We start from the raw sequence: 26,425 nt of genomic DNA, 5'->3' as shown, positions 1-26,425 counted from the left end.
TGTGAAATAAAGGTTACGCATCCATGAAGCCAGCCCTGATGCCAAGAAATTAGAGAGGTTTAAAAGAGGACCACCATGAAGGAGGATGAAATTTGAGAAAAGCTGTTGAATTTGATTATTTCAGTGTCATGGTGATCTTTAAAATCGTATTGTAAAGGATTGAAAAGTTGAGAGTTTGGGGACAAAGTATAGCCAGGGAGAAGTTAGGAGTTTGAAAAAAAATGGCTTAGCAGTTCTTGGGGTTCGGGATGGGGATGGGAAGTGCTGAGGAGGGTGAAATACAAAGAAACTGAGGGAGATAGAGGGCTGTCAAACACAGCTCAAATGGGCAAAATGTTTCAGCACAGAAGTTTTCAAGGATTTTTATACCATTTGCTTGTCATATTCAGCAGGATCAAGACCAAACACTTAAATGGAAACAGATTAATTTAGGAAAACAACCTTCTATATTTGTGCAAGAAATCAACTTAGAAAGCATTCTTGCTGTAAACTGAAGTGACAGGGATTTAGTTAGAATTAACTGTCCATCAAGTGCTCTCTGATGAGGTGAATTGGTTGGCGCTTTATTTCATGTTCTTTGGAAAAATGACCGCTAGCAAAGTTAATTATGTGAGCGTCTTATCCCTGCTTTTTTGCTGTGTTTATTCCTCTGTAATTGTTTTATTCTATTACAATGTGAAACATTCCCCCCTCTCAAATTTCAGTGTTTCTATAAAAATTATTCACAATTGTTTTAAGTTCCACATTTAAAAAAAAAAAATCCCCTAAGGAATTTTGAATTGTAAGAGTTCTAAGAACAAAAAGAAACACTTGTCTAAAAATTTAAAGACCATTACATAATTATCCTTGATTTTTGTTTGCTCAAAAAGGCAAGAACATTTGAATTTTTACGCTTCCAAGCCTATAAGTGAACCGACAAGAGGAACTGCTATTTAGTTAAGCAAGAAAAACAAGATTTTAGAACTGTGTCTATTAACTTCTAATCTGTGTGAAAGAACCTTCCAGAATTTCTCCTTTCTGTAACTAGTAATTAAAGCATTACTTTAATTGGAGCAACTAAGATGGGAGTATTTAATACAAACAAAGATAATAGAAAAAACCCGTAACAGGAAGACACATCAAGATCAGAAACTACAGCAACACAAATGACAACAACAAAGTAATTCAAGTTGAAATCACAAAGGGAATTAAGGTAACCCATTTAAAGCAAAAGCAAACAAACATGAGGTAGAGTACAAAAACAGGAAGATTGCATTACTCCCCTCCCATACATACATACATACATACATACACAGCTCTCCTTAAATTGGCGAAACTGTCCAATCTGTAGTAATAGAAATTTTTGTCAATTGTGGACTAATTTATGCAGTTAAGTAGCAATTATGACTTGAGATTTGGGGGATTTAATTTTCATTTTGAAAATGTAGCACTCCCTTAGTATGGTGTCTTTGAGAAATAAGCACTATAGTCGAGAAGGAACTCTGACTCAGAAGTGTATCAGTTTTGGCATTCACATTCTTGACCCCAATACATGTCACTTCTGAGAGGGCAGGGTTGAATTGTGTTGGCCTAAACTGCTTTGTCCAGTGAGTAGTACATCCCTCTGAGGGGAAGCACTTAAATTTTTTTAGTGACAAGAGTGCATATTCTCAGGAACCTATTGGCTTTGAGCGCTTCCCCTTCTCTGCCCAATTTTTTCAAAGCCCTAATAAATGTAACATAGTCCTTTTAAACAAATGATTCACCCTTACAGATCCTATTTAGAATGCTTAAAAAGAAAACCATGCACTTTGCTGTTTGTTCAGTAAATAGATCTTGATGCTACAATTTATCTTTACAACTTTTTGAGAATGTGCCTGTATACAGAAAAGAATGTGCCTGTATACAGAAAATCTGATAAATTCTGAGAATCTCAAGTGATGATCCTCAAACTCTGAGACACCTGTCTGGATGCTTATTAAAATGCAGGTTCTTAGGCACTCAACCTGCCCCTGAGATTGTCAGGTTTATGTTTGTTCGTTTGCTTTTAACAATTGCTCCAGGGGATTCTGAAACACAATTTCTGTAAAGCACTGATGTAAACTTTTAAAAGAAATACAAAAATTCAGTAAAATTCAAGTCTTACTCATGATTTTTCAGGTGAGGTAAGTTGGGTTAATTATTAACCATATTTTTGTAATAGACAGGAAAGTGACTTTTGCAACGGCATGGCCAAGGCCACCAGAAATCGGTGACAGGATTTATATTATGCTGGGAACCAACTCACACCCGCACACCCACTTGAACAAGCTCCCTCTTAATTTCTCTTGAAGAGATGTTCTTTGCAGATTAACACCATAATGATTGTAAATTGTTCTGCTATGGTATCTGAACACAAGCAGTAACAGGACCCATTTGACTAAACACTTTGATTGGTGCCTGGGGTTGTTTGTATTTATCCTGACTGCATCTTAACTTTCCTTCCAACTTTGGGCACAGGCTTTAATGGTGCAGAGCTTTAGGTGCATAAACCTGTGAAGTAGGACAACAACTTAGGACAATTAATTAACAGGCTAATAAATCCATACCCTGATGTTAAAGTGAAGAATAGCAATGAGAAAGGTTACAAACATGCTTGAATTTCCATGCAAGGATTACAGAAGCATCATTTATTCTTTCACTCTCTAAAACAGATCCTGGGGACACAGATTTTAAAGAACAGTTCCTGCCCTCAAGGAGCTTCTAATCTTCCAATTCTAGATGGGTAGGACACCAAGAAAAAGAGCCTTACAACCTGATATGTTCTTTCAACAATTTTAGGAATAAGCCCCAACGGGTAGGCCCCTAGCTGGGCGGGGGGAGTGAGGTGTATGAGTGGCATGTCATCTGTGGAAGGTTTCCCCCTCCAAGGTGTGGCTTTTTTTTTGTTTGTTTTAAAGGATGAGTAGTAGTTGACAAATCCCCTACAGCAAGTGCCTCAAACCATCTGCCGTAGTAAAGAGCCAGTGTCTTTATTTCCAATCCGCCAGGCACCAATAGGAGAACGTTGCTTCTCCCAGGTGTGACTCATGCCGCGAGTTTGGCAACACCTAAACTGGTTCGCTGATCACATGTTTCGATGCGGAGGCATTGTTCAATTGCTACAAAAGTTTCCAAACCTTCACTCTCAATTTCTCTATCTACCTGGTTACAACAGGGTCAAAACAATTTGCAGACCAGCACGGGACGCTATGAGAGGCACTGCCCTAGAGTTTTGGTACTCAAAGTGTGGTGCCCCCAGCAGTAACACCACGAGGGATCTTGTTAGAAATGCAAATTCTCAGGCCCACGCTCCTGAAGGCCAATCTGCGGACTTACAAGATTCCCAGGTGTCTCCAGTCCACATTCAAGTTTCAGGAATTACCCTAGAGGCAATTTTCTCAGGTGGTTTTGGCCCTTCACCCCATTTCACTTAAATCTGCCCAACTCTTGTTTCCTTTCATGTCCTGGAAAAGGGTTACGTTTCTTAAAGTGCAAGCGGCCAAGCCCCCTTCCAGTTTCCAAAACGGTATTTCCCCGCCGCTATGTAAACGTCTTAGAAACTCAAAACGGGATAGCAGCTTCCAGAAATTCTTATTAGCCTCTGTTCTCCGCTTTGATCTTGCCCTGCAGCCGGGGCAGCACCGCGGACCCCGTTTCCTTCCGGGGCTCGCTCATCTGAAGATATGCATTTATGAGATCCGTGTTGAGCCGGTTCCAGGAGCTGTTGAAGATCAAAGGCACAAATAGAACGCCAAATCCCCTCCTCCAACCCAAATGACTCTGTAGACGGTACCACCCGGTTAGCGTCTACACGGTGGTCAGAGGGAGGAGCGGCAGCCGCCCCGGGTGCGGGGTGGGCGGGGCGCGGGTGGGAGGTGGGGATGCGGCGCGCTGCCGGGATGGGCGGGCTCTGCCTAGGGTTCTGCTCCTGGCGGGGCGGGGCCTGAGGGGTGGGCGGGGCCAGGCGAGCGGTCCGGGCGGGGCGTGTGCGCTTGTCTGCAAGTCTCGGTCAGGGCGTGAGCCGGCTGAGCTGCTGCCGCGGAGTGCTCGCCGCTGCGGCGCTCGCTGGGGCTGAGCGAGTCCGGGTTCGCTTTGTGGCCGGTTCTTCATTCCCTGCCCGCGCCGAGCGACCCCGGCCGGAGCGCACAGGGAAAGGGGGGTGCGCTCCTGAAAGCCCCCCGCCGCCGTCCCCCAGCCCCGGGGGAAGAATGTGTCACCAGCTGTTCTCAGCTTGCGAGCGCTTCGCCCCGAAGTGAGTGAATTAGGGGAAGAAGAGACAAAGGCTGCAGTTGGGACGCAGGAGTTAAGAGACTTGGTGTGGGGCAAACAAAAGGTGAGAAAGACGAGACGGGGAGGGGGCGATGGCAGCGGGGGAACCCTGCTGGCTCGAGTTTCTGGGAGCCGCGCTGTGACACGCATGGTTTCCCGGGACCTTCTGCTGAGCTGACTTCCGCGAGCTGGAAGCCGGACTCCGGCAAGTTGGGGACTCCGCTGGAACAATGGATAACTTCTTCCCCGAGGTGAGTGTGCCCCGGGCCGGGCGGGGAGGCGCTGGCGGCTCGGGGCCCCCGTTTGGATTACTTTCTTTAAAGCTGGGTGCGGGCTCCCCTTTTCCATCCTGATACCCCTGGGAGCGCGGGATGTGTCTCCCGCGCCACGCACCCGCCTTGCACCTTTCCCTAAACCCTAAGCGAGGGCGAAACTTGGGGAGTCTCCTGAAGGCCACCCCCCACCCCCACCCCGGGGAGTCTCCAGATGAGTAAGCGGAGGCAGGTTTTGTTTTGCCCCGGGTTCCCACTTGCTCCGGGACGTGGCCAAGGTGAGTTTCTTTTGCAGTGGGTGGCTGGCTCGCGGGGTGACCCCGCGGCACTCCGAGCGCGGTGAGACGGAGGGCGCGGGGGCCAGGGACGAAGGAGAACTGCATCACTGCCTTGGGTGCAGGAAGCCTAATAAATGTTCAGCATGGTCGTGCCTTTCTCCAAGAAAGGTCTGGTCTGGTATTTCCTTTGCAAAACGTGCCGGCTTCCTGTGAGAAGGGTGCACACACTTGGAGGGGAGCCGCTTAATGAAGTATGAGAAGGGGAGGCGAGGGTTTAATCATTCACGGTTTTCTCTGCCCGCCGGACCTTTGGATTTTAGGTTGTAGTGCCCACCACGAAGTGCTCTGGTAGGGTTTGGATCATTCTAGAAGACGGGATCAAACGGTCCTGTATTTGTGCTGTGACTTTCCTGTGCTGATTTAGAATTCGAGTTTAAAGGAAAATTCGTTTAGGATAAACAATGATTATTTTGAAAGATTCGACGGCCTTTTTGTCAGAGTCTTAAAAGTTGAGGGCGGGACACCAGTTACTGAAACTCGACTTGAGAACGCTTTTTTTGTTCCTGGGAATGAGAGTGTACTGTGGTTTCTTGACTCCCTTTGCTTTCTTGGTTATGTTTGTTTAATAAATTCTGTTTAAGTTTGGGGTTTGAAGTGGCTCAAAGTAAACTCAGTTGACTTGAGGGAGTCTAATGTGATTTTCATTGCAAGCCAGGCTATGTTTTGGTGAATCCAGCCTTGGGATCGCCCAGCAAATCAGGTTGGTGAGAGCTTGTCTCTACATTAACCGCCTTAACTTGCTTTAATCTGACTTAATTGGGTATGATATTTCAAGCCATTCTGCTTTCTGGATGCCCACTTTCAGAACTCTTGGACGACTATTTATAATGGCCAAAGTGATAAGTATAAGTGAATAGAAGTATTCAGTTTTTCAAAGTGCCCACATTCGCTGTGAGAAGTGGATTGGAAAGTAATGAATCATCCATCAGTACATATTTTTATTAAAAAAAAATGTATATGGAAGTGTGAAAATGTAGCATTTGTTTGCATGCCCCTGTGAAGGCACCAGAACTGCGTGTAAAGGACTGGGGGTCTCTGGGGGGCTCTGCTTAATTGCTTTCATCTGTAAGAAAATGGAAGGTTTTTTTTGTTGTTTGTTTCCTCAAGAGAGCAGTTCTTAACTTTTTTGTTGTTTTTGTTTGGTTGTCTTTGTGCTGTGGATCCCTTAGTAAGTTTGATGAAAGCATAGAATTTGGTATTCAGTTTGTGGGGGGTCCCTGTCCTGGTGTTATGTGTCTGTAAACTGCCAGGGGGTCCTTGGCCTCCCCTTGGGAAGAACTCTGCCCCCTATTGCAAGAAGGGGGAACTACAGGGTAATATACAACCCCTGCAGTGTCCTGACCTCATAGTTTCCCGTTGGGCTTTGAAGTACTCAAGGTATTTTGGGTGGTTCACTATACCTTGGTTCCGTGTATTTTATTTTAATTACTAATAGATTGTGAAAGTTGCGCTTTGGAGATAATCTCCATCTTCTTCATTTTGTAGATGAACAATCTCAACCCAAAAGTATTAAGTCACTTGCCCAAGATTGAAGAGCTTGTTTTAAAATCCAGAGTTTTTATTCTCTGCTGAAGATGACTTCAGTATTTCTGGGAAATTTTCATTTATTTAAAGCTGTGCTTTCAATCTTGTTTTTGTGTTACAAGCTTACTTTCTAATCAGCTTTCAGAGGTCCACCCGCAACTCTTCAAATGGGGAAAACAAGCAGGGCCAGTGAGAAAGGCTAAATAGAAGTGTGTTAATTGGAGACACCTTGTTAACACAGCCCCTGCATCTTTCTTTCTCTCTAATCTTTTATAACAGAGCATCCTTTTGTTCAGTTTTCCGGGGAGGAAAGTATCCATAATGTTCAGTTAGAGTAGAAACTTAAGTGTGAAGTGATGTATTTCCAAGGACAGCTAAATCCTAGAGCCCCTTAATCTCTGGGAGAAGTCCTGCTGTTCTTTGGTCACATTTCCGACTGATTTAGGGATAATGCTCGTTGGACAACAATTTGAAGCTAATGCTGACAGTTAACAAGTACTGAATGAGGTGTTGCATCCATTTGCTTCATGTTGAATTCCCAGATAATAAGGAAATGGGTGCTACTTGTGAATAGCAGTTACTGACTGGAGAGCCAGCCCAGGGTTTCTCAGTCTCCGCACCACTGACATTTGAGTTGGGTGATTCTTTTGGGGTGGGGGGCTGTCTTGTGCACTGTAGGATGTTTAACATCATCCTTGGCCTCTACCCACTAGATGCCAGTATCACCCTTCAGGTTGTGACAACCAAAAATGTCTGCAGACCTTGCCAAGTGAACCAAATTACTCCTCGTTGAGAACCACCGAGCTAGACCCGTTAAGTGCAGTGATATTAACCCCTGTGCCCATGTGTGTGCTGCAGGCAGAGTCTGCGTGTCTGCACTTGACTGTTTAAATATTGCAGGCTCATGGGAGGCGGGAGCCGATTGGCTACTACCGAAGGGACTCCAGAATTGGAGAAAATGAGTGAGCAAGGCTCACCTGTTGAATTTCAGTTGCATCACGGCTTCATTAGATTTTTAGAGCTTCTCTGGAGTAAATTCTGCTTGCACTTCTGGCAAACATGTTTTTTTGTTTTATTTTTAGCCTTTGTAGAAAAAGTTGTTAAAAAGCTCACTCGAGACAGAAACTAAGTTTAGGTATGTCGGTGACCAAAAGCAATGAAAAACGAAAACAAAAAGCAAACAGAAAAGGGTCAACCAGCAAAGCAGGAAGACCACTGTGCAAACTGAGTTATTAGTGTTTTGAAGTGAATGATTGTTCCCATGTCCCCAGGGCCAAGTACATGTTCTAGAATACAGTGGGTGTCTGGTAAGGACCAGTCACACACATAAATGAACTTCACTTTTCTGGTGTCTATTAGGAATGGGTGTGTTCTAAGCACCCTAAGGTCTTTTGAGGACTATTAATGATACATAAAAGGACACTTTGATATTCAGCTTATATATCAAATGCCACAAGTGAAATATTCACAAACTCACGTATAAAAAGCAAGGATTCATGTTTTAAGGGATGAATTGTTATGGAAAATTTTCCAGTTGCACCTTTTTCTTATACCCTGTTCACTCTTTTGGAACAGCCCCAACTTTAAAGATGTTAAGTGGAAACAACTGTCTCTTTTCCACTCAAGAAGGTACCTTGGTTTGTGTTACCTAGAGCTGTTCCTATGTTGACTTAAGCCTGAAATCGAAGTCCTGAGCCTGTTTTTCTCCTCTTCGTGTAGTGTGTGTATGCCTTGTGTGTGTGTGTGTGTGTGTGTAGTTTGCCATCTATTGACATTGGTTTTCTATTCTTAGTAAAAATATTAGAGACATTATTTTTAGCAGCTTCCTCCTGGCTGCCCCCCCCCCCCATTATCGCTAAACATGTGAAAAGGAAGAGTGTGAGGACTTCCTTGTCCCATCAGCTCCTGAAGGCAACGCCTTTGATGACATTAGCACTTCCTTTTCCCATCATAGAGTTACAGTGCTTTGCCTTTTCTGCAGAGTCCATTAGGATTTCTGTTGGCAAGCACTCTTTTTTTTTTTTTCTCTTGCCATGTTGGGGACAAGCAAAGCCCAGTGAGCAGCTGTGAGGACAGTTGTCACTAGTAGGGAGGCCTGATCCCGCCTGCCGGGACCGGAAGGGGAGGACTGCTCCCCCGAATAGTGGGTGGTGTGCTGTCCCAGCTCTTACCTTGCATAGAGCCCAATTCAGAGCAGCTGGGCCGCGCCTTCACTATTTAACCTGCATAGTGGAGGGAGAAGGCAGAGCCATGGCTTTCCAAGCTGAGCTGTCTTCTAGTGGGGACACCTTTAAGGACACGAACCAGGAGTGTTATCTTCTGCCATCGTAATTGGTAGCACACAGGACACTGTTGATGGTTTTCAGAAATTTACAGAAGCATGCACTGGGTCTGCAGAGTACCTGGGACTTAACATTACCATGCCATGAATTTGCAGGGAACATTCACAACCAGCGAACAGTGGAGTCTATATTAAGCTTGGCAGTATTTGCCCTTGCCTAAAGCAGTGGCCACAGCGTTAGTGAAAAGTGCCCCATTCTTAGCAGTAGACAGGAACTGCCCTGGTCTTTAGCTCTCTGATCTGTACATGGGCACAATAATACCTACTTTGCCTGGTTATGAGAATTAGAGATAAGGTTGACAAAGCTCCTGGCACACTGCAGATGAGTACTAATAAAAGGGTAGTTACGTAAGTGTACTTAAGAAGTTATGAATGACTGGTCCTTAATGGTGTATTGAGGTACAGGTACTGGCTGGTGCTGTGAATCTCAGTGTTGAGCGTTTCCTGTGCTAGAGTGTGTTGTTCTCTTCTTCAACCTGGACACTCATGGCAGGTTTTATACATTCAGAATTATGTCAGAAAATTTTATGCTTTGTAAAGCACGTCCATATTGCTTATGAAATCAAGTACATTTTCCTTCATCTGATTTTCAAGGCCTTCTGATCTTGTCATTCTTTCTTCATTTATTGCTCTCCCGCACAACTTGTTCCCCTATGGATCCATTGCCTCATCCTGCCTCTGGTCCTTTGCACATGCTGTCCTCTTTTCTGATCAGATATCCTTTGGTCTGGCTCTTTTGTGAAACCATCCCTAACTCAATGACCTTACCTCTTTCTGAACTTGACTCCACCAGTTCCCAATTTGTGCTTGTTAGGAAGACTGTCTTCCATTTAGCTAGAGGCTTTCCTTACTTTACGTATCTCCTCTGCATCTCTCCCACCTCCCCCCTTCACAAATGAATAAACTGAACCCTGAGGGGTTAAATATCTCATTTATAAGTATTTTTTTTAATTTTTATTAATACAACGTATAAGCACATACATTATTTTTTCTTTTTTTTTTTTTTTGCGTGGGCAGGCACCGGGAGTCCAACCCAGGTCTCTGGCATGGCAGGCGAGAACTCTGCCTGCTAAGCTACGGTGGCTCGCCCCAAGCACATACATTCTTAACGTACAAACATTCCATACATGGTGTACAATCAGTGGCTCACAGTATCATCACATAGTTGTGCATTCATCTCCATGAACATTTTTTAGAACATTCTCATCACTCCAGAAAAAGAAATAAAAAGAAAAAAGAAAAAACTCATGCATACCATACCCCTTACCATTCCCTCTCATTGACTAGTATTTCCATCTATCCAGTACATACTTCTTAATTTTAACATTTGTCCCCCCTATTATTTATTTTTAATCCGTATGTATTACTCATCTGTCCATACCATAGATAAAAGGAGCATCAGAAACAAGGTTTTCACAATCACACAGTAACATTGCGAAAGCTGTATCATTATACAGTCATCTTTAAGAAATGTGGCTACTGGAACACAGCTCTACAGTTTCAGGCACTTAGCTCTAGCCTAATACACCTCCTTAATCTAAAAGGGGGATATCTATATAATGTGTAAGATTAACCTCCAAGATAACCTCTCGACTCTGTTTGAAATCTCTCAGCCACTGACACTTTATTTTGTCTCATTTCTGTCTTCCCCCTTTTAGTCGAGAAGACTTTCTCAATCTCTTGATACTGAGTCCCAGCTCATTCTAGCATTTCTGTGCCACGTTGCCAGGGAGGTTTACATCCCTGGGAGTCATGTCCCATATGGAGAGGGGTGAGTTTGCTTGCCGTGTTGGCTGAGACAGAGAGATGGGCCACATCTGAGTAGCAAAAGAGGTTCTCTGGGGGTGACTCTTAGGCCTGATTTTAAATAGGCTTAGTCTATTCTTTGGGGGGATAAATTTCATATGAACAATCCCCAAGATTGAGGACTCGGCCTATTTATTTCGTTGTCCCCACTGCTTGCATATCAGGAGTTCCCCAAATGGGGAAGTTGAATTTTCCCCCATTCTTGCCATTCCCCCAAGGGGACTTTGCAAATACTTTCTTATTCACTGTTTAGATCACTCTGGGATTTATCAGGCCATCAGTCTGGACAAACCTATAAAATCTCGTGCCCTATTCAAGGTTCCATGTACTTATGGTGTTCAATTAAACTGTCCATATAAGTTATATTAGGAAATGCACTAGTCGAAATACAAATTTTACACCAAATAAACATTTTTGCTTTCGTCTCACACATAAGTTAAAGTTTTAAAATATGAATTACCATCTATTTTCAACACCCTGCAGTATTGGCATTCCTTTGTTTTTCCTCATGCAAAAACATCTCATTTATAAATAAGTTTTATCACCTCGTTTGCACCTAAAAAGTCGTCAAGAATTCTGTCTTGTATGGCAGTTATTTTCCTACAAATTGCAGATTTTTTTTTATGGCATGAAAAGAAATGCTAGTAACCCCCCTCACCCCTGGTTATGAAGCATTTTTATGATTCCTTGAAGACAATAATAAATATGGCTGCTAGGGATTGGCTCATGTCCCCCACAAAAAGATGGGCAGGTCCCATCCCTTGGTGCTGTGGGTGAGGACCCATTTGTAAATAGGACCTTTGAAGATGCTATAGGTTAGGTGTGCCAGAGTGATTGAGGGTGGGTGTTCATCCCATAGCAGTCAAGTCTTTTATAAGCAAAGGAAATTGGGTACAGAGAGAGAGAAGCCCCAGGGAGCAGGCAGAAGCTGGAAGGTAATGGAACCTGGAAGAGAAAGGAGAAGACACTGCCGTGTATACTGCCAAGTGACAGAAAGGACCAGGGATCTCTGGCAGCCACCGTCTTTAGGCAGAAAGCATTGCCTTGCTGCTGCTTCGATTTTGGAACTTCTAGCTTCAAAATCGTGAGCCGATAAATTCCTGTTGTTTAAGACAACCTTTTGTTTGGTAGGAAACTAGTAAAATGGCTAATGCTTCTTGAGTGTGCCAGACATACTTGTACGTGCTTTACATTCAGTAGCACATTATTTTATTTCATTTTATTTTTTGGCGTGGGCAGGCTCTGGGAATAAGACTTGGGTCTCCAGCATGGCAGACGAGCCACCCTGCACCGCCAGTAGCATGTTATCTTTAACAATCCTAGTGGTAGGGCTCTGTAAATTATATATTACATATTTATATATATTATAATTATACCCACTGTGTAGGTGAAGGAACTGAGGCTCAGAGAGGATAACTGGCCCTGTGTCATACAGCTTAGAAAGGGATTTTAACTTGGACAGGCTGTCCCCGCGTCTGCCTCTGCAGTGCTGTACTTTTCTGTCCTGCTGATGTCCTCTTTTCTAGGCTCTTTGTGAAGGGCTGTTGAAGCAGTAGTAGGTGATCAGTAAATGCATTTTGAGTTGAAAAATTCAAATTTGAATTGAACACTGCATGTAACCCACAACCCTAGAAAGATTGTAAGCCCAGCAGGAAAATGTTAATCAGCTTTTGACCAAGCCGCTAATTTTTGCTTGGCTTGTTTTTTATTTTGGAAGGCGAATTATCTTCTGTTTCCTTATAAAACGTGGCTTCTAAAGCCCCAACCTCATGAGGAGAGTAGGAAGGCATTTAGAAAACTAGATATTTGAGAAATGTTTATTTAGTATAAGAAATTATAAAACACAGTTGACCTCCTTGCCTCAGCCCCCCCCCCCAAGGCTATCAATTATTGGGTTATTTATCTTCTTCAATGTTTTCTGATGAAGCATCCTCTTTTGGTTAAAGATTCTGACTACTGCAGAATTTCTCCAGATCACTTAGTTGTCTTTTTTACTTGTGTGTTTTATTTGCTTATGGAGCTATCCTTGACATTTCTCAAAGAGGATTCCTTGGATAAAACATTTTGCTGCTTTGCTAGGAGTTATCCGAAAACCTGTCCACCAGGTTTAGAGTAAGAAGCTTGAGTTGCCAGTTTAAATCCAGCATCTCATGTCATGTGACATCACATCACGTGCCTCTGACAGTTCCTGGAAGAGAGAGTTCTTGTGGCAAAGCTGAGACAACTGTCTGTTGAAATACAGCCAGAGGAGAAGGGCATTTTATATCTAATAGCTCTCTCTTCACCCAAGCTTCAATATCTCTTCTTCAGGATTAAAATTCCCTCTGTAGAAAGGCATTTTAAATTGTGGTAATTTTTAACGATGTGTTTTTTACATAAGAAAAGAGAAGAAGGTAGAAAATTTAAATTTTTGTACTAGTTACTGGGGATACTTTCCCTTAGTTCTTGTTGGTGATGTAAGGGCCAACATCAGGTAAGATTTAGGGACATTGAAATAGAGAACTGTAGCTTTTTACTAGAGCTCTTACCCATCACTGATCCCAGAGGGAATCTATAAGTCATTTTAACTGTCTTTTTTTTTTTTTTTTGGTAAGTCAATATTTTGTGAGTATTATATGTTGAGGAGAGTCTTGTGGTTGTATCTCTATGAAGAGCCTGTGTTCCTAAATCTACTTTGTGTTTGAAAATTCTGTTAAAAATAAGTTATCCTGTACACTGCATGCCATTTCTGCAGCTACCATAAATATATTTTTGGCTTCATAGATACTTAAATTAGGTTACTAGGAATATTTTTATTGGGAATTTTTTTTTTTTTGCTTTTCAAAAGTGGAATTTATTAAGTTACAAGTTTACAGTTCTAAGGCCGTGCAAATGTCCAGATTAAGGCAAGGCTAGAAAAATGTCCAAATTCAGGCATCCAGGGAAAGATACCTTGGCTCAAGAAGGCCGATGATATTTGGAGTTTCTCTCTCAGGCGGAAAGGCACATGGGGACATCCGTTAGGTTTCTTCTCCTGACTTCTTGTTTCATAGGGATTCCCTGGGGCATTGTCCTTCAACATCTCCAGAGGCCTCTGGCTGCATGGGCTCTCGTGCTTCTAAAGCTTTTTCCAAAATGGTTCCCTTTTAAAAGGCTCCAGTAAGCAACCCCACCTTGAATGGGTAGAGATACATCTCCCTTGAAACCATCTAATCAAAAGTTACCACCCAAGTTGGGTGGGTCACATCTCCATGGAGACAAATAGAACGATGCCACCCAGCAATATTAAATGTGGATTAAAGGACATGACTTTTCTAGGGTCTATAACAGCTTCAAACCTGCACATTCCACCCTCTGGACCCCTTAAAAGATATGTTTTTTTGTATACAGAATACATTCACTATTAGGAGTGTTTTTGCTTAAAAAAAAGCTGTTAATAATCATGAATTTACCATATTTCTTCTTCCATGACATTCTTAAGGACTTTGATTCTTTTTTTTTTTTTTTTTTTTTAAAGGGAAACATCTTTAAACATTTTCTTGTTTTATTATATTTTGTTTGTTTGTTTGTTTTTTACATGGGCTGGGGCCGGGAATCGAACCGAGGTCCTCCGGCACGGCAGGCAAGCACTCTTGCCCGCTGAGCCACCGCGGCCCGCCAGGACTTTGATTCTTAATCCTGAAAAAAAAAATATGTATTTAGTTTAGAAAGTTTAGAAAATGTCAAAAGCAATAGGCGAAAGAGAAGGCCCCTGGGACCTACCACCCAGAGATTGCTATTAATGTTTTGGGGTATATGCTTTGAGACTATAGTTTCTTTGCCTGTGTATATGTATGTATATATATATTTCAGCAAAGGCATGTCCGTAATGTTTTTCACCTAATAGTTTTTTGAGAAAAGCTTTCAATGTTAAGAAACTTGCATGTTTACAGGCAGGTCCTCTTATTTGCTAGATGGGCATTTGTACTGTTAATTAACAGTACAAATGCAGCTCACATACCACATATTTAAATATTTAAAACTTACAAATCAAGCTTGTAAACTGGTGAATAAAATGTGTTCTATTCTCCTACTGTGACCAATATACTTTCCTGAGGACACAATCGAGTAAGATGTTGAAAGTTACAGCTTTTACTGCAGAAAGTCAGCAAAATATTCAAGATGAATGAATTTAATTATAGTTACACATGTGTGGGTATTCTATTGATGGACCAGTGATGTTTGTCTGAGTAACAAAGACATATACTTCATAATATAGTCTCTATAAATCTATCTTTTCGTGTCCTTATTTCAGTAAAATCACTAATTATATGGTGATAGTCAAGATTTTCCCAATAATTTGTTTTATTGACAGTAATGCCAAAGTAGAACCCCTTTCTTGAGTTATTGTGGTTCTTAGATGATTTTATATGAATTTCAGAATGGAGAAGATCTGCTTTATTGAGGCAGGGCAGTAGTTACTGGTATTTTCTACAAAATTCATACTTTAGATTTGAAAATGGGGTTGCATGTGGTAAATTATTCCTATGGCAGGAAGTACTACAAAATAAATTTCACTAGATAAATCATTTGCCTTGTGATTTTTCACCTTTTTTTGACGCAATGTCTAGGTCCGTCAAATATTTCTTAAATTGCTCTTCAAATTTTTCAATGCTGGGTAAATTATAAAGAAAACTAAACACACATATTGGTTAATTAATAACAAGGTGTTTTCATTAAGAGTAGCTTGATGCATATTGGCTACAAAATATTCTGTGTAAAAATGTTTTGGCATTATCATTGCCTTCCTAGACATGCAAATGTTTATATTTTTTTAATTCTGATTTTTAAAATAGTTTCTGGAAATATCACTTTCATTACCTGTTTCTCAGGTTGTGATTTTCGATTTAGAAAAACTGTTACAAAAATTAAAAATATATATATATTTTAGAAGTGAAATGGCCAAATTATATCTGTTTGGGTTCCTGGAAGCTTTTGCTAATATTGTTAGTTTTAGCAACGGTTTATAACAAGTGACTGTGGACAGTGCAAATTCAAAATTAACAATATCATTCTCGCCCCATACTGTGATTCATTCTTTATTTGAGGAACTTCTTTTTATTTTCTTGAATTTTTTGTCATGTTGATGTGCACGGGTCCTGCGTGTCCACATTTAAAGGTGTTCTGCTCATTTTTGTCTTTATCACTTACGTGGCATTTCTTTGTGGGAATGTATTGTCGTTTATTTGACCATTTTAGATTGTTTTGCGCTGTTTGTTTTTATAGGAAACAGCACATGAACTCTCTCCTACCTAGATCATTGCATGCTTGTCTGATTATTTTATGAGGATAAAATTTTCCAGGAGTGGAGATGTTTGATCAAAGGGTTTGCCCATTTCCACTTAGATTATTTGGTAACAAAAGTTTTATGAGCGGTGTCAGCGCAGCTTGCAACAGCACAGCCGACGTACCCTGTCATGATGTATTATTAACGATAGCAGGGACTTTATAACTTCATATTAGAATCTTAATGAAAATGCATCGTTTCGCTGAGGACGTGAGCACGCAACACTAGGTTTATGCTCCCACCATTTGGTTCTTCTTTGAGACGAGCACGGACGCATTGTCAGTTAATTACATCCAGTCCCCAGAGAAGCCCAGCTTGGTTGTGATGTTCACTTAAGACTCAAGGACACCCAAGGGAGCCTCTCTTTACAGTTCCCCGGAAACCATAGGCCATTTGTTTGGGGATTGTTATGGATTTTTCTATTAATTCTCATTCCTTTGCATGGTCCTCACTTTTTGAGTTCCAAGTACTGAGTACCATCTTTCTGAGTTACCCTGGGGCAACTTCAGGTAGGATGTGGTCCTTGATTTGTCTGTTAAATAACATACCACAGTGTTTTGTGATTGTTGTTTGTGCGTTTGGACTGTGAAGCATGTTATTTCTTACCCCAGAAATCTTTCCCTGGACCTCAGTGTTGAGTGCTAGGTGAAAATACAATGCACTTCTTACTCCCGGGAATTAGAAATGGGACAGTTTGAAGAAACCAGAACTCAGCTGAGACTGGCCATGCAGAAATGAGCATAAGTTCTCAAAACCGACCTGGGCAGATGGGTGAGCCAGCCGTTCTCAGAAACGAAAACAAGCCCTGGGGTGGGTGCAGTAGCACCTTTCCTTGGTGGAAGGTCTTGAAGATAGTGGGCTCTTCTGGCCATTCGTCTGTTGTTTATGTTGTTGCCTAGCGAGGGCGCTTCTTGCTCTTGTCCTTTGCTCCAGAGGCTGCTGAGCAGGTGGCCGCCTGGCACAGCCCTTGCAACCTGGCGCACCTGCCTGCTGCTTTTATGGGCCTTTACAGACTCCTCTTAGACCAGCAACGAGTGCATCCCCCTGAACCTTTGCTGCCCTGGGCTGGACTCCCTGAGCCGTGTGCTTTATTGCAGGAGGTCAGGGATAAAGGCCGACGTACATAGTTTTCAGCTTTAGGTTTTAAGATGTAGGTACATTGGCGTTCTTTTCAGGCTTTCTCAGCTTCAGCATCCTTGACGTTCCTGACTGGTTAATTTTTTATTGTGGTGGCTAGTCTGTGCATTGTGAGATGTTTAGGCCCATCCCTGGCCTCTTACCCAGTAAATGTCAGAAGCACCCTCACCCCCTATTTGTGCCGATCAAAAAATATCTACAGATGGTGCTAAATGTTCCCCCAGAGCAGGTTGAAAGCTACCCAACCATCGCTACCAGTGTCCGTGGCTGCAAGTTATACTGGTTCTCGTACTTTTCTTGCCCTTCTCTCTCTTTTCTTTCTCTCCTCCCTCCATCTCCCCTCCCCCCTCCGCCCTCCCTCCTGCCCTCCTTTCCCCCTCCCCTCCCCTTTCTTTCAGAAGTTGTAGGTTTATAGAAAAATCATGCATAAAATACAGGGTTCCCATATACCACCCTATTATTATACCTTGCATTAGTGTGGTACATTTGTTGCGACTGATGAAAGAACATTTTTATAATTGTACTATTAACTATAATCCATTGTTTACTTTAGGGTTTACTGTGTTATATTCCTATGGATTAAACAAAAATTTATTCTGGTAACATATATGCAACATGAAATTTCCCCTTTTCACCACATTCAAATATATATTTCAGTTAATATTGTTAATCACGTTAACAATGTTATGCTGCCATCACCACCATCCATTATCTCAACTATTCTGTCATTCCACATAGAAAGTGTACAATTTAAGCATCAGCTCCCTGTTTCCTACCCCAACGCTGGCCTCTGGGAGCCTGTATGCTCGTTTTTGACTTTTCTCTGAGTTTGCTTATCCTAATTATTTCCTATTAGTGAGAGCATACTGTATTTGTTCTTTTGGCTGTGGCTTATTTCGCTCAACATATACTATTTGTTCGTTGCTTTTCATCGTTTTTGGGTGAAGCGGAACACGCATTTATTGGTGCTGAAGTTTCATTCTATATAAGATCCAAACTCTTTCTGGTCCTGTTTGGAGGAAGGCCCAGTGAAGACCAGTCCAGGATGGAAACGAGGGGAGTTTCTGGTTGTCTCTTACGGGGCAGGGGCTCCAGGAGCTCATTCTCCCCGCCTCGAGCAGGCCCGGCGCCAGGAACCGAAGCCGGGTCTCTGGCATGGCAGGCGAGAGCTCTGCCACTGAGCCACCGTGGCCTGCCCCAAGAACTCATTCTTACTGCTTACTTCTTACTGCTTCTAGCCCAGTGGTTTGAAAAAAAAAAAAAAAAAGATTTATTGGGATACAAGAAAAAAAAACAACAAAACTTGAAAGAGGGAGACAGCTCAGGAAAGGAGTTCTCTAATTTCTTTAATCCCCCTGATCAGCCAGAACCCGGGCTGTGTCTAGCTTCCCAGTTCTCAGACTCACTGTCCGAACTTCCCGTTTCTGCGCCAGCCTGCTGCGTTCTGTTTCCAGCCTAGACCCCTGACACGCTCCCTTTCTCTTTTTGTTTTTTAAGTCTTTGCTGGGAAAGTGGTCTGAGCCCTGGGGAAACATCCTGCATGTCCTGTTCTGTTCCTAATCCCCTAGACTGAATGCCAACGTCAAGTCAGAGGGTTTCTTAACATAATCGTTTCCTTTCTTTGCAACTCCTGGTTTTTTAAATTAAAAAAAATTTTTTTTTTTAATTTTGAAAAATGACATATATACAAAAAGGCAATACATTTCAAAGCATACTGCTGCATTAGTTATAGAACAGATTTCAGAGTTTGATGTGGGTTACAGTTCTACAATTTGAAGTTTTTCCTTCTTGCTGCTCCAGGATTGCAACTCCTATTTCATATGCAAAGTGTCCACTTGCTGTTATTTCTCCACCCAGTGTGCATGCAAGTATTTCAGCAGCAAGTAGGGTGAGCTGTTGCTTTCAAGTGTAAAAACTTCTTGTTTAAGCTAGTTTCATATATATGTAATATATATGTACATATAGTATATATTAGTTTATGTATAGTATTATATATATATATATAACTATATATAATATATTAGTTTATATATAGTTTCATTTTTAGGGATTCTCTCAAAAGAAGATGCCAATCTTTCCCTGGTGTTCTAGTGTCTAGGACTCGATGATTTACCACCATGGCCTGGGTTCCGTTCCTGCTCAGGAAAACCTGTTTTCTTGGGAGCACGGGTGGCTTTGTGGCAGAATGCCTGCCTGCCATGTGGGAGACCCGGGCTTGATTTCTGGCCTGTGCACCTCCCCTACCTATCCACCCCCCCAAAAAATGTACACGCTGAGTTCAACTTCAAAAATACAAAGTTCAGGTGCAGTTAATAAATTCTGACATTAATTTTTTTCAGAATTTGAGGATCACCTGACATTCTTGGGAGTTTCTCACTGTGAGGCAGCTTTTTTCAGCTGTGACAGTTTCATTGTTGGCTCTGGCCAGGTGTGGTAGGTTAGCTTACTGAATTTTAGGTCCTAAAATCATCTTGCTTAAGGCTCCTTTAGAAAAGGCCAGCGCCTCTTCTATAAAATATTTGAAAGATGGTGTCACTTGTTGCCTTTCAAAGTATGTGTCAAGAGAAAAAACATCAGATGAAATGAGTTCTTTGTTGTGAAATTATGAGAAATGGAATCTACCATACAATATTAAAGGGACCATTTTGAAGAGTAAACGATTCAGAAACTGCGCATCTGTGGTGAAGAGTAATTTGTGGAGCTGTCTTTTCACGATAGGTATTATTTTCCAGTTTTTTACTATAAAAGGTTAAAACAGGAGACAATAGTTCTAGGAGTATATAAATGGGGAGTGAAACTACTCTCAGCTAGGCTGCATTAGACCTTGCTCTCTCCTGTGAGTTGTGTACAGAAGAAAGTATGTTTCTGAAATAGAAAAATCTCTTTCTTTAAAGGAGTTCAACGGGTTCTTAAGATGATGTAACTTAATCTTTATTTCTCCTGTTGTTTCTGAGATTTCAAGTAGATTGGTGGTACCGAGACTCTAAGCACAAGTGTACTTTACTTTAGCCAAGGTCTTTACCATCAGATGATGGGGTCAGAACTATACCTTGGGTTCTTATATCCTTTGAATCTCTTAAAATCCTTGTTGGCTCTTAAACCTATGCCAGATCTCTAAAACAGAACCTTTAGATTGGTAGGTGCATGTGAAACAATGGAACAGGATATCTTCAGAAGAATTAAAGACCCATGTGTTTTCTTTTGTGTTAGGATGAAATGCTTGATGGAGTTGAATAGCTATTCCCTCAAGGAGAGCAGAATTTTGGAGCCGTTAAAAGACGGTATTTCCTGTATCTATCCTAATCCAGCCTAGGGCAAAAATACTATTTTTTTAATAGCTTTTTTTTTATTCTGGTAGTGTTCTCTAACTCAAGTCAATGGTTTATTTGATGAAGGAAGGCAATACAGTACATACTTAGGATTTGGTATATTCATGGGGTTGGGTAACAATTTGAATAAGTGAAGTTCTGCATTGTGGCTTGGCCATTTTTGTTATTCTTTTGGCATCCGTGCCACCTGTATTTCCCCTTTATCAGATTTTTTTTCTTTTTTCTTTATATATTTTTACTGGGAAATATCCACATACATACAGTCCAACCATATTATACAATCAGTGATGCACAATAGCATTGTATCGTTGTGTATTCACCATGATCATTTTTAAAACATTTACATCATTCCAGATAAAGAAATTTAAAAAATGAATTCATGCACCCCATACCCCTTATCTCTCGCTCTCAATGACTCACAGTATTTCAGTCTACCCAATTTTTACCCTTTATCTCCCCCTATTATGTATTTATTAGTCCTTTTTTTTTTTTTTTTTAACTCATCTGTACTCTGGATGAAAGGAGTATCAGGCACAAGTTTTTTACGATCACACAATACATAGTAAAAGCTGCTGGAACCCAATTCAACAGTTTGAAGTACTTCCCTCCAGCCACTTCAATACATCATAAACTAGAAAGGGTTATCTATAATGCATAATAACCTCCAGAATAACCTCTTGACTCTTTTGAAATCTCTCAGCCACTGTGTCTTTATTTTGTCTCATGCTCTCTTTCCCCTTTTGGTCCAGAAGGCTTTCTCATTCCCATGATGCTGGGTCCTGGTTCAGCCCTGGGAGTCAGGTCCCACGTTGCCAGGGAGATTTACACCCCTGGGAGTCGTGTCCCATTTAGGAGGGAGGGCAGTGAGTTCACCTATCAAGTTGGCTTAGAGAGAGAGGCCGTATCTGAGGAACAAAAGAGATAGACTGTGAATGCCTCTTAGACATAATTATCAGTAGGCTTAGCCTATCCTTTGCAGGAATAAGCTTTGTAGGGGTGAGTCCCAAGATAGAGGGCTCAGCCTGTTGAATTGGTCGTTTTCACTGCTTGCAAGAATATCAAGAATTTCTCAGATGAGGAGGTTTAATATTACCTCTTTTCTCCCCAGTTCCCCAAGAGGACTTCACAAATATTATTTTATTCTTTGCCCAAATTACTCTGGGTAATATGGGGACATCACACTAATCTGTACAAACCAACAAAAATCTCACGTTCTGTTCAAGATTCCATGTAATTATGGAGTTCAAGTAAACTGACCATACAAGTTAAATTAGATAATGTGCTACCCATATATGAATTTTGCACCAAATAAACATCTCTCCCTTTGGTCTTACACAGAGGTTTAAGTTTGAAAATATGGGCCATATCATCCTTTACCCAGTATTCTGATTTACCTTGGCCCTGTTCAGAGCAGCTTCATTCATATCTCTAGATGAAGTCTGATGACTTTTTTATTTTTAGCTTTTTTAAAGTTTTGCTTAATGGGTTAGTGCTGACTTTCATAACTTCAGTGCTCAATCAAACTCTGAGTCTCAGGTGTCACATAAATATCTGAAGTTTCAGGGAACGACCAGGTTATATACAAATAGCTCAGTATCTCAGAATTTAGAAATATTAGTTACACCTTCTAAACGTATGTGACTGTTGTAAGAGCTTCTTGCAGCCCCTCAGTAGCCTGTTGTATGTAAACACCATAGTTCCCCTTCCGTTCCACGGTGGTTGTACCCTTAGGCCGCCTCCATCCGTTGTGAACACTGCTGCCACAAACACCGGTGTGCGAATGTTCATTCCTGTCGCCACACTCAGTTCCTCCAGGTATATGCCTCGTAGATCATGTGGCAGTATCAGGTTTTTTTAACTAGTAAAAATTGATGGAACACCTAGACCGGTAGGTTGAATTACATACCCCTGCAAAGACATGCTCTGAATTTTGATCTGCATTACCAGGGGCATGAACACATTTGTAAACAGGACCTTTGGACAGATGTGTTGTTATTTAAGGTGTGACTCAACTGAATCAGAGTGAGCCTTAATCTGCAGTGCTGGAGGGCTTTATAATCAAGAAATTTGGACACAGTTGGTGAGTCAGACCGGAAGTCAGCAGAATGTGGAAGAGCAAGACCACCAGGTGACGGGTGCAGAGATGCGAGCCGAGGAACCCCAAGGATGGTGGCAAGCCAGCATCAGAACCCTGAAGACATGGGGGAGAGAGCATGGCCCTGTAGATGCCTTAATTTTCAGCTTCTAGCCTTCCAAACCAAGGGCCAATGAATTCCTATTGTTTAGAGCTAAGGTTGAACCCTGTTAGAAAACATTGACCTATTTCTCTAAGATTCTACCCTTTTGTGTTTTGTGACAATTTTCTGTATTTTCCATGTAAAATTATTACTGCTAAAGTAATTTCCTGTGGTGTACGTTTTGCATGTGTGTGTGAAAATGAGTCATTCATCTGGTTTTATTTATTTTAATATATTAGCTATTTTATCTATAGTTATATACATGTTTATAATTATAGCTTAGATAGATATTAAAAAACTGATTTCTTTGAAATCAGTGAACAGTTGCATTGTGGTGGTTTGAAGCTGTATGTACCCCACAAAAACATGTCCTTAAATCTAATCTGTTCCTGTGGGTGTGAACCCATTGTAAGCAGGACTTTTTGATGTGGTTACTCTGCTTAAGGTATGACCCAGCCCTATGAGGATGGATCTTAATCCTATTACTGGAACCTTTATAATCAGAGTGAAATTCAGAGAGAGAGAGAAATCCAAGGGAAGCAAGAAGCTGAATTCAGTGGAACCGGAAGAGAAGGAAGAGACCATGAGATTTTGCCATGTCCCTTGCCCTGTGACAAACTAAGGGCCAAAGATAACCAGCAGCCAGCCCCAGAACTCTGGTCTTTGGGAAGAAAGCCTAACTCTGATGATGCCTTCCTTTTCTTTTAGCCTGAAAACCTTAAGCAAATAATGTCCCTCTTTAACACAATCCATTTCATGGTGTTTGCCTGAGCAGCCTGAGAAAGTAAAATATGGAATTTTAAGTGCCTTTTCCTAAGCTTTCTTAACTATAAGCTTCCACTTATTCTAAAAAGCAAAGGAATAGACAACAGGACTACTTTGGCCTGAGACAACAGGACTACACTGGGAAACTGATATACATTTTTGAGATGAAAGAATATTAGAATGTCCCAAATTCAGGATCTGCCTTCTACACTATAAAACATGCTGTGACATTTAATTATTTTAGTTAATATACCACATACTTGGGATATTGACTGACCCTGGTTATTGAAGGAGGGTAACTAAGCAAGTTAAGTGAACTTTTATCAACAAGTCTGACACCTTTTTTTTTTTTTCCTTTGCCACTTCTCCCAATCTCTGTAATTGTGATATTTTTCTTTTCTGCTTATTTTTCACCTAGCCTGTTGTTTTCTTGCTAGCCACAGGAGGGAATCATTTAGAAAGCTTGGTAAGGGCAGTTGGATCACCAGGCTGAACTCTGCTTGTGGAAAATAAATGGAAGGACAAACTTTTAAGTGATCTCGCCAAGGGAAATGAAGTTGTGCTGGTCTTCAGGTTCTTTGGATTTAATCTGCGGTTTGGGAGTGAGTTCTTTCCATGTCTCACCTTACCCTAGTTATAGAAGGGTGGAGGGGGAGAATGTAAATTAATCTGATTTCAGTTGACTTCATTGCTTTTAATGTGGAAGGTGCTATAAATGAGATGCCTTTCTAGAACAGCTTTGGTGTTGTGCATGCTTTACTTGTTGACTGGAATTAAAAGATTCAGCAAGACTCCCAAAGAGTTTATTTGGGGTGATGGACAAATTTTGGTGATGAATCGTTGTGGTGGAAGCACAACATTCTGAATGTAAAATTACACCACTCAATGGTATACTTGAAAGTGATTAAAAGGGAAGTTTTACATTATATATGTATATTATTCCAATCAAAATATCATAAAGAGCCTGCAGTCTGTTGATGTAAAATTTATTAAATGGATAATTTGTTGAGTGTTAGCTGACACTGGTGTGGAATTAAGGTCCCTGGAGATGGTGCATGATGGAAATCTGGATTGGATAGGTTGGTAATGAAGCCTCAGGGGTTGCCTCTTTACCAAGGCTAGGATTTATCAAAACCCGACAGACCAAATGATTCTACTAGAAAGGTACACACTCCAAATATTTATTCAGGAGCTCTGCTAATTCAGATTAGTAATAAAAAACTCAAATAAATTGAGATTTCTTATTTATCACTGCTCAGTAAGGACCAGTGCTGAGGGAATTCAAATGTGATTCAGTTATGCCAAGGAACCTTGGGTTGACTTGGCATGTTGTGAGACTAATTATACCTGAGTCTAGCATCTAGCAGCTATTGAGATTCCTACCCACTGCCATTACCAAAACCATGATAATACAGAAGGGGAGCTGGAGGACACCAAGGAAGTACAATTAATATATTGTTGTGCCTTGGAAGAGCCCATCAATTGATTTATAAGTTATCCATCTCTAACAATAACAACAGTAATAGTCGTGGCCATTTTTGAGGCATTTATTTTTGTCATTTGCTGTGCTAAGCCCTTTATGCATATCATCTCCTTGAACTCCGTATTTGGAACTACTGTGGATCCCATATAGGGTTCAACAATGTGGCTTAGAAAGTTAGAACTTGACAAGTCACACAGCTGTATAGATGGCAGATGTGGATCCACGTCTCTTGTCTGCCTCCAGAGCCTGTGTATTCATTTCTTCTCTTCCAAGCAGATATCTTAATCATCCTTTGTATCACCACTCTCACAGCCAGATAGATTGCCAGTCCAGAAGAATAACTGGAAATTATAAAATGTTTGGACTTTTCCTAGCGCTATCCTGCCCCACACTACTAGCCAAGGTTATTTTCATGGCTTTTGTACCCACTTGAAAGCGTGTTTTGTCTCAAATATAGAACATGTCTGGAGTTAGAATTCAATATTTATAAATAGGTGAAACAGAAGTATTGCACTCAGCAGAATTAAGACATCTACAGAATTCAGTTAGTGACATAGTTAGGCCAAATAGGCTTTGTCGAATGTCACTAGTCCCAGCAGTGAGATAATTATAAGACATATTTATTTGCCTCTTTTGCTAACCACTCTCTGACATTGGACACTTGATGATAGATACTAGGTATTATGCATGGGCCTTGTGAGCCTTGTAGATGATTCCAGCAGAAGTTGATGAAGGTTGTGGGAAGGTCATCATAGGTGAGAACCTGGAAGGGTGGTGGTGGGCATCTGGTAAGTGGTATTTCATTTTCCACCTGGCTTCAGATCTTGTGCTAGGAAGAGACTCCTTCGTAAGTAGGCTCTGGCTCTCAGTACCATGCTGGAATGAATATTAATCTTTCTCATTTTGTCAGGGTCAGACACAAAGGTTGCTTATGTCCCTTTGCCTCTCCTGACTCCACTTGTCACCCAAGCAGATGCTCCCACTTGCCTGCTTCCAGTGAGGAACCCGGGCTGGCCGAGTATGTTACATTGTTTCCTGTCTTAAACTAAAATCACATAGAAGTTTTCAACATAGAGTTGCAGAGAGCAAGCCTTATGAAGGGCATTCTTCCCGCTGGTGCCCCTTGGCTCTCCTCCTCGTCTTTACCTGCTTCTTTAGCAACTGTATCCTAACCCCTACCCAACCTCCCCACTGTAGGTCTGGACTTGGCCTGTTGCATTTGCAGCCCTGATTTTTTACCTGCCTCATTTCTGACCTTTACTACATAGGTCTATATCATAGTTCTACCATTTTTCTCTTGTAGACCCAATGGCTTGTGCCACACCCAAATCATATATTACACACCTGCCTCACCTTTGGCCACTGGTCATTGCCCAGTAGTGGTCTTGCATCTGTGATGGACTGACCCTACTGCCAGCTTTTCTGGCTCTCTTCGCCTTGGCCTCCTGCAGTCTGACTCATTACTGTCCTGGGGGTAAGTGACGACAGGTCTCGTCATTGTCCTTCCCCAGCTGGATCATCAACTCTGCAGAATGGGCTTTTTCAGAAGAATTGTTCTATTCAGAGACTTGTGAAGATGAAGATTCTCCAGTACAGGGGGTGAAACTTGAGATTAATTA

At 41.5% G+C, this 26,425-nt stretch overlaps 1 protein-coding gene across 1 annotated transcript in view; it reads left to right on the top strand.

Annotated features, from left to right (window-relative positions):
• Positions 1-4,016: 4,016 nt before the first annotated feature.
• MYO10 (myosin X) overlaps positions 4,017-26,425 on the top strand; it is a 232,699-nt gene continuing 210,290 nt past the window's right edge. Inside the window, exon 1 of the mRNA XM_077116886.1 lies at positions 4,017-4,520. Coding sequence (XP_076973001.1) covers positions 4,500-4,520 — 21 coding nt within the window. The 5' untranslated portion in view covers positions 4,017-4,499. The remainder of the gene's footprint in view (positions 4,521-26,425) is intronic.

The sequence above is a fragment of the Tamandua tetradactyla genome, chromosome 9 (assembly GCF_023851605.1).
Source record: "Tamandua tetradactyla isolate mTamTet1 chromosome 9, mTamTet1.pri, whole genome shotgun sequence".
Taxonomy (NCBI): domain Eukaryota; kingdom Metazoa; phylum Chordata; class Mammalia; order Pilosa; family Myrmecophagidae; genus Tamandua; species Tamandua tetradactyla.
Note: the sequence above shows the minus strand (reverse complement) of the source record. Positions and strands in the feature narration are given on the sequence as shown.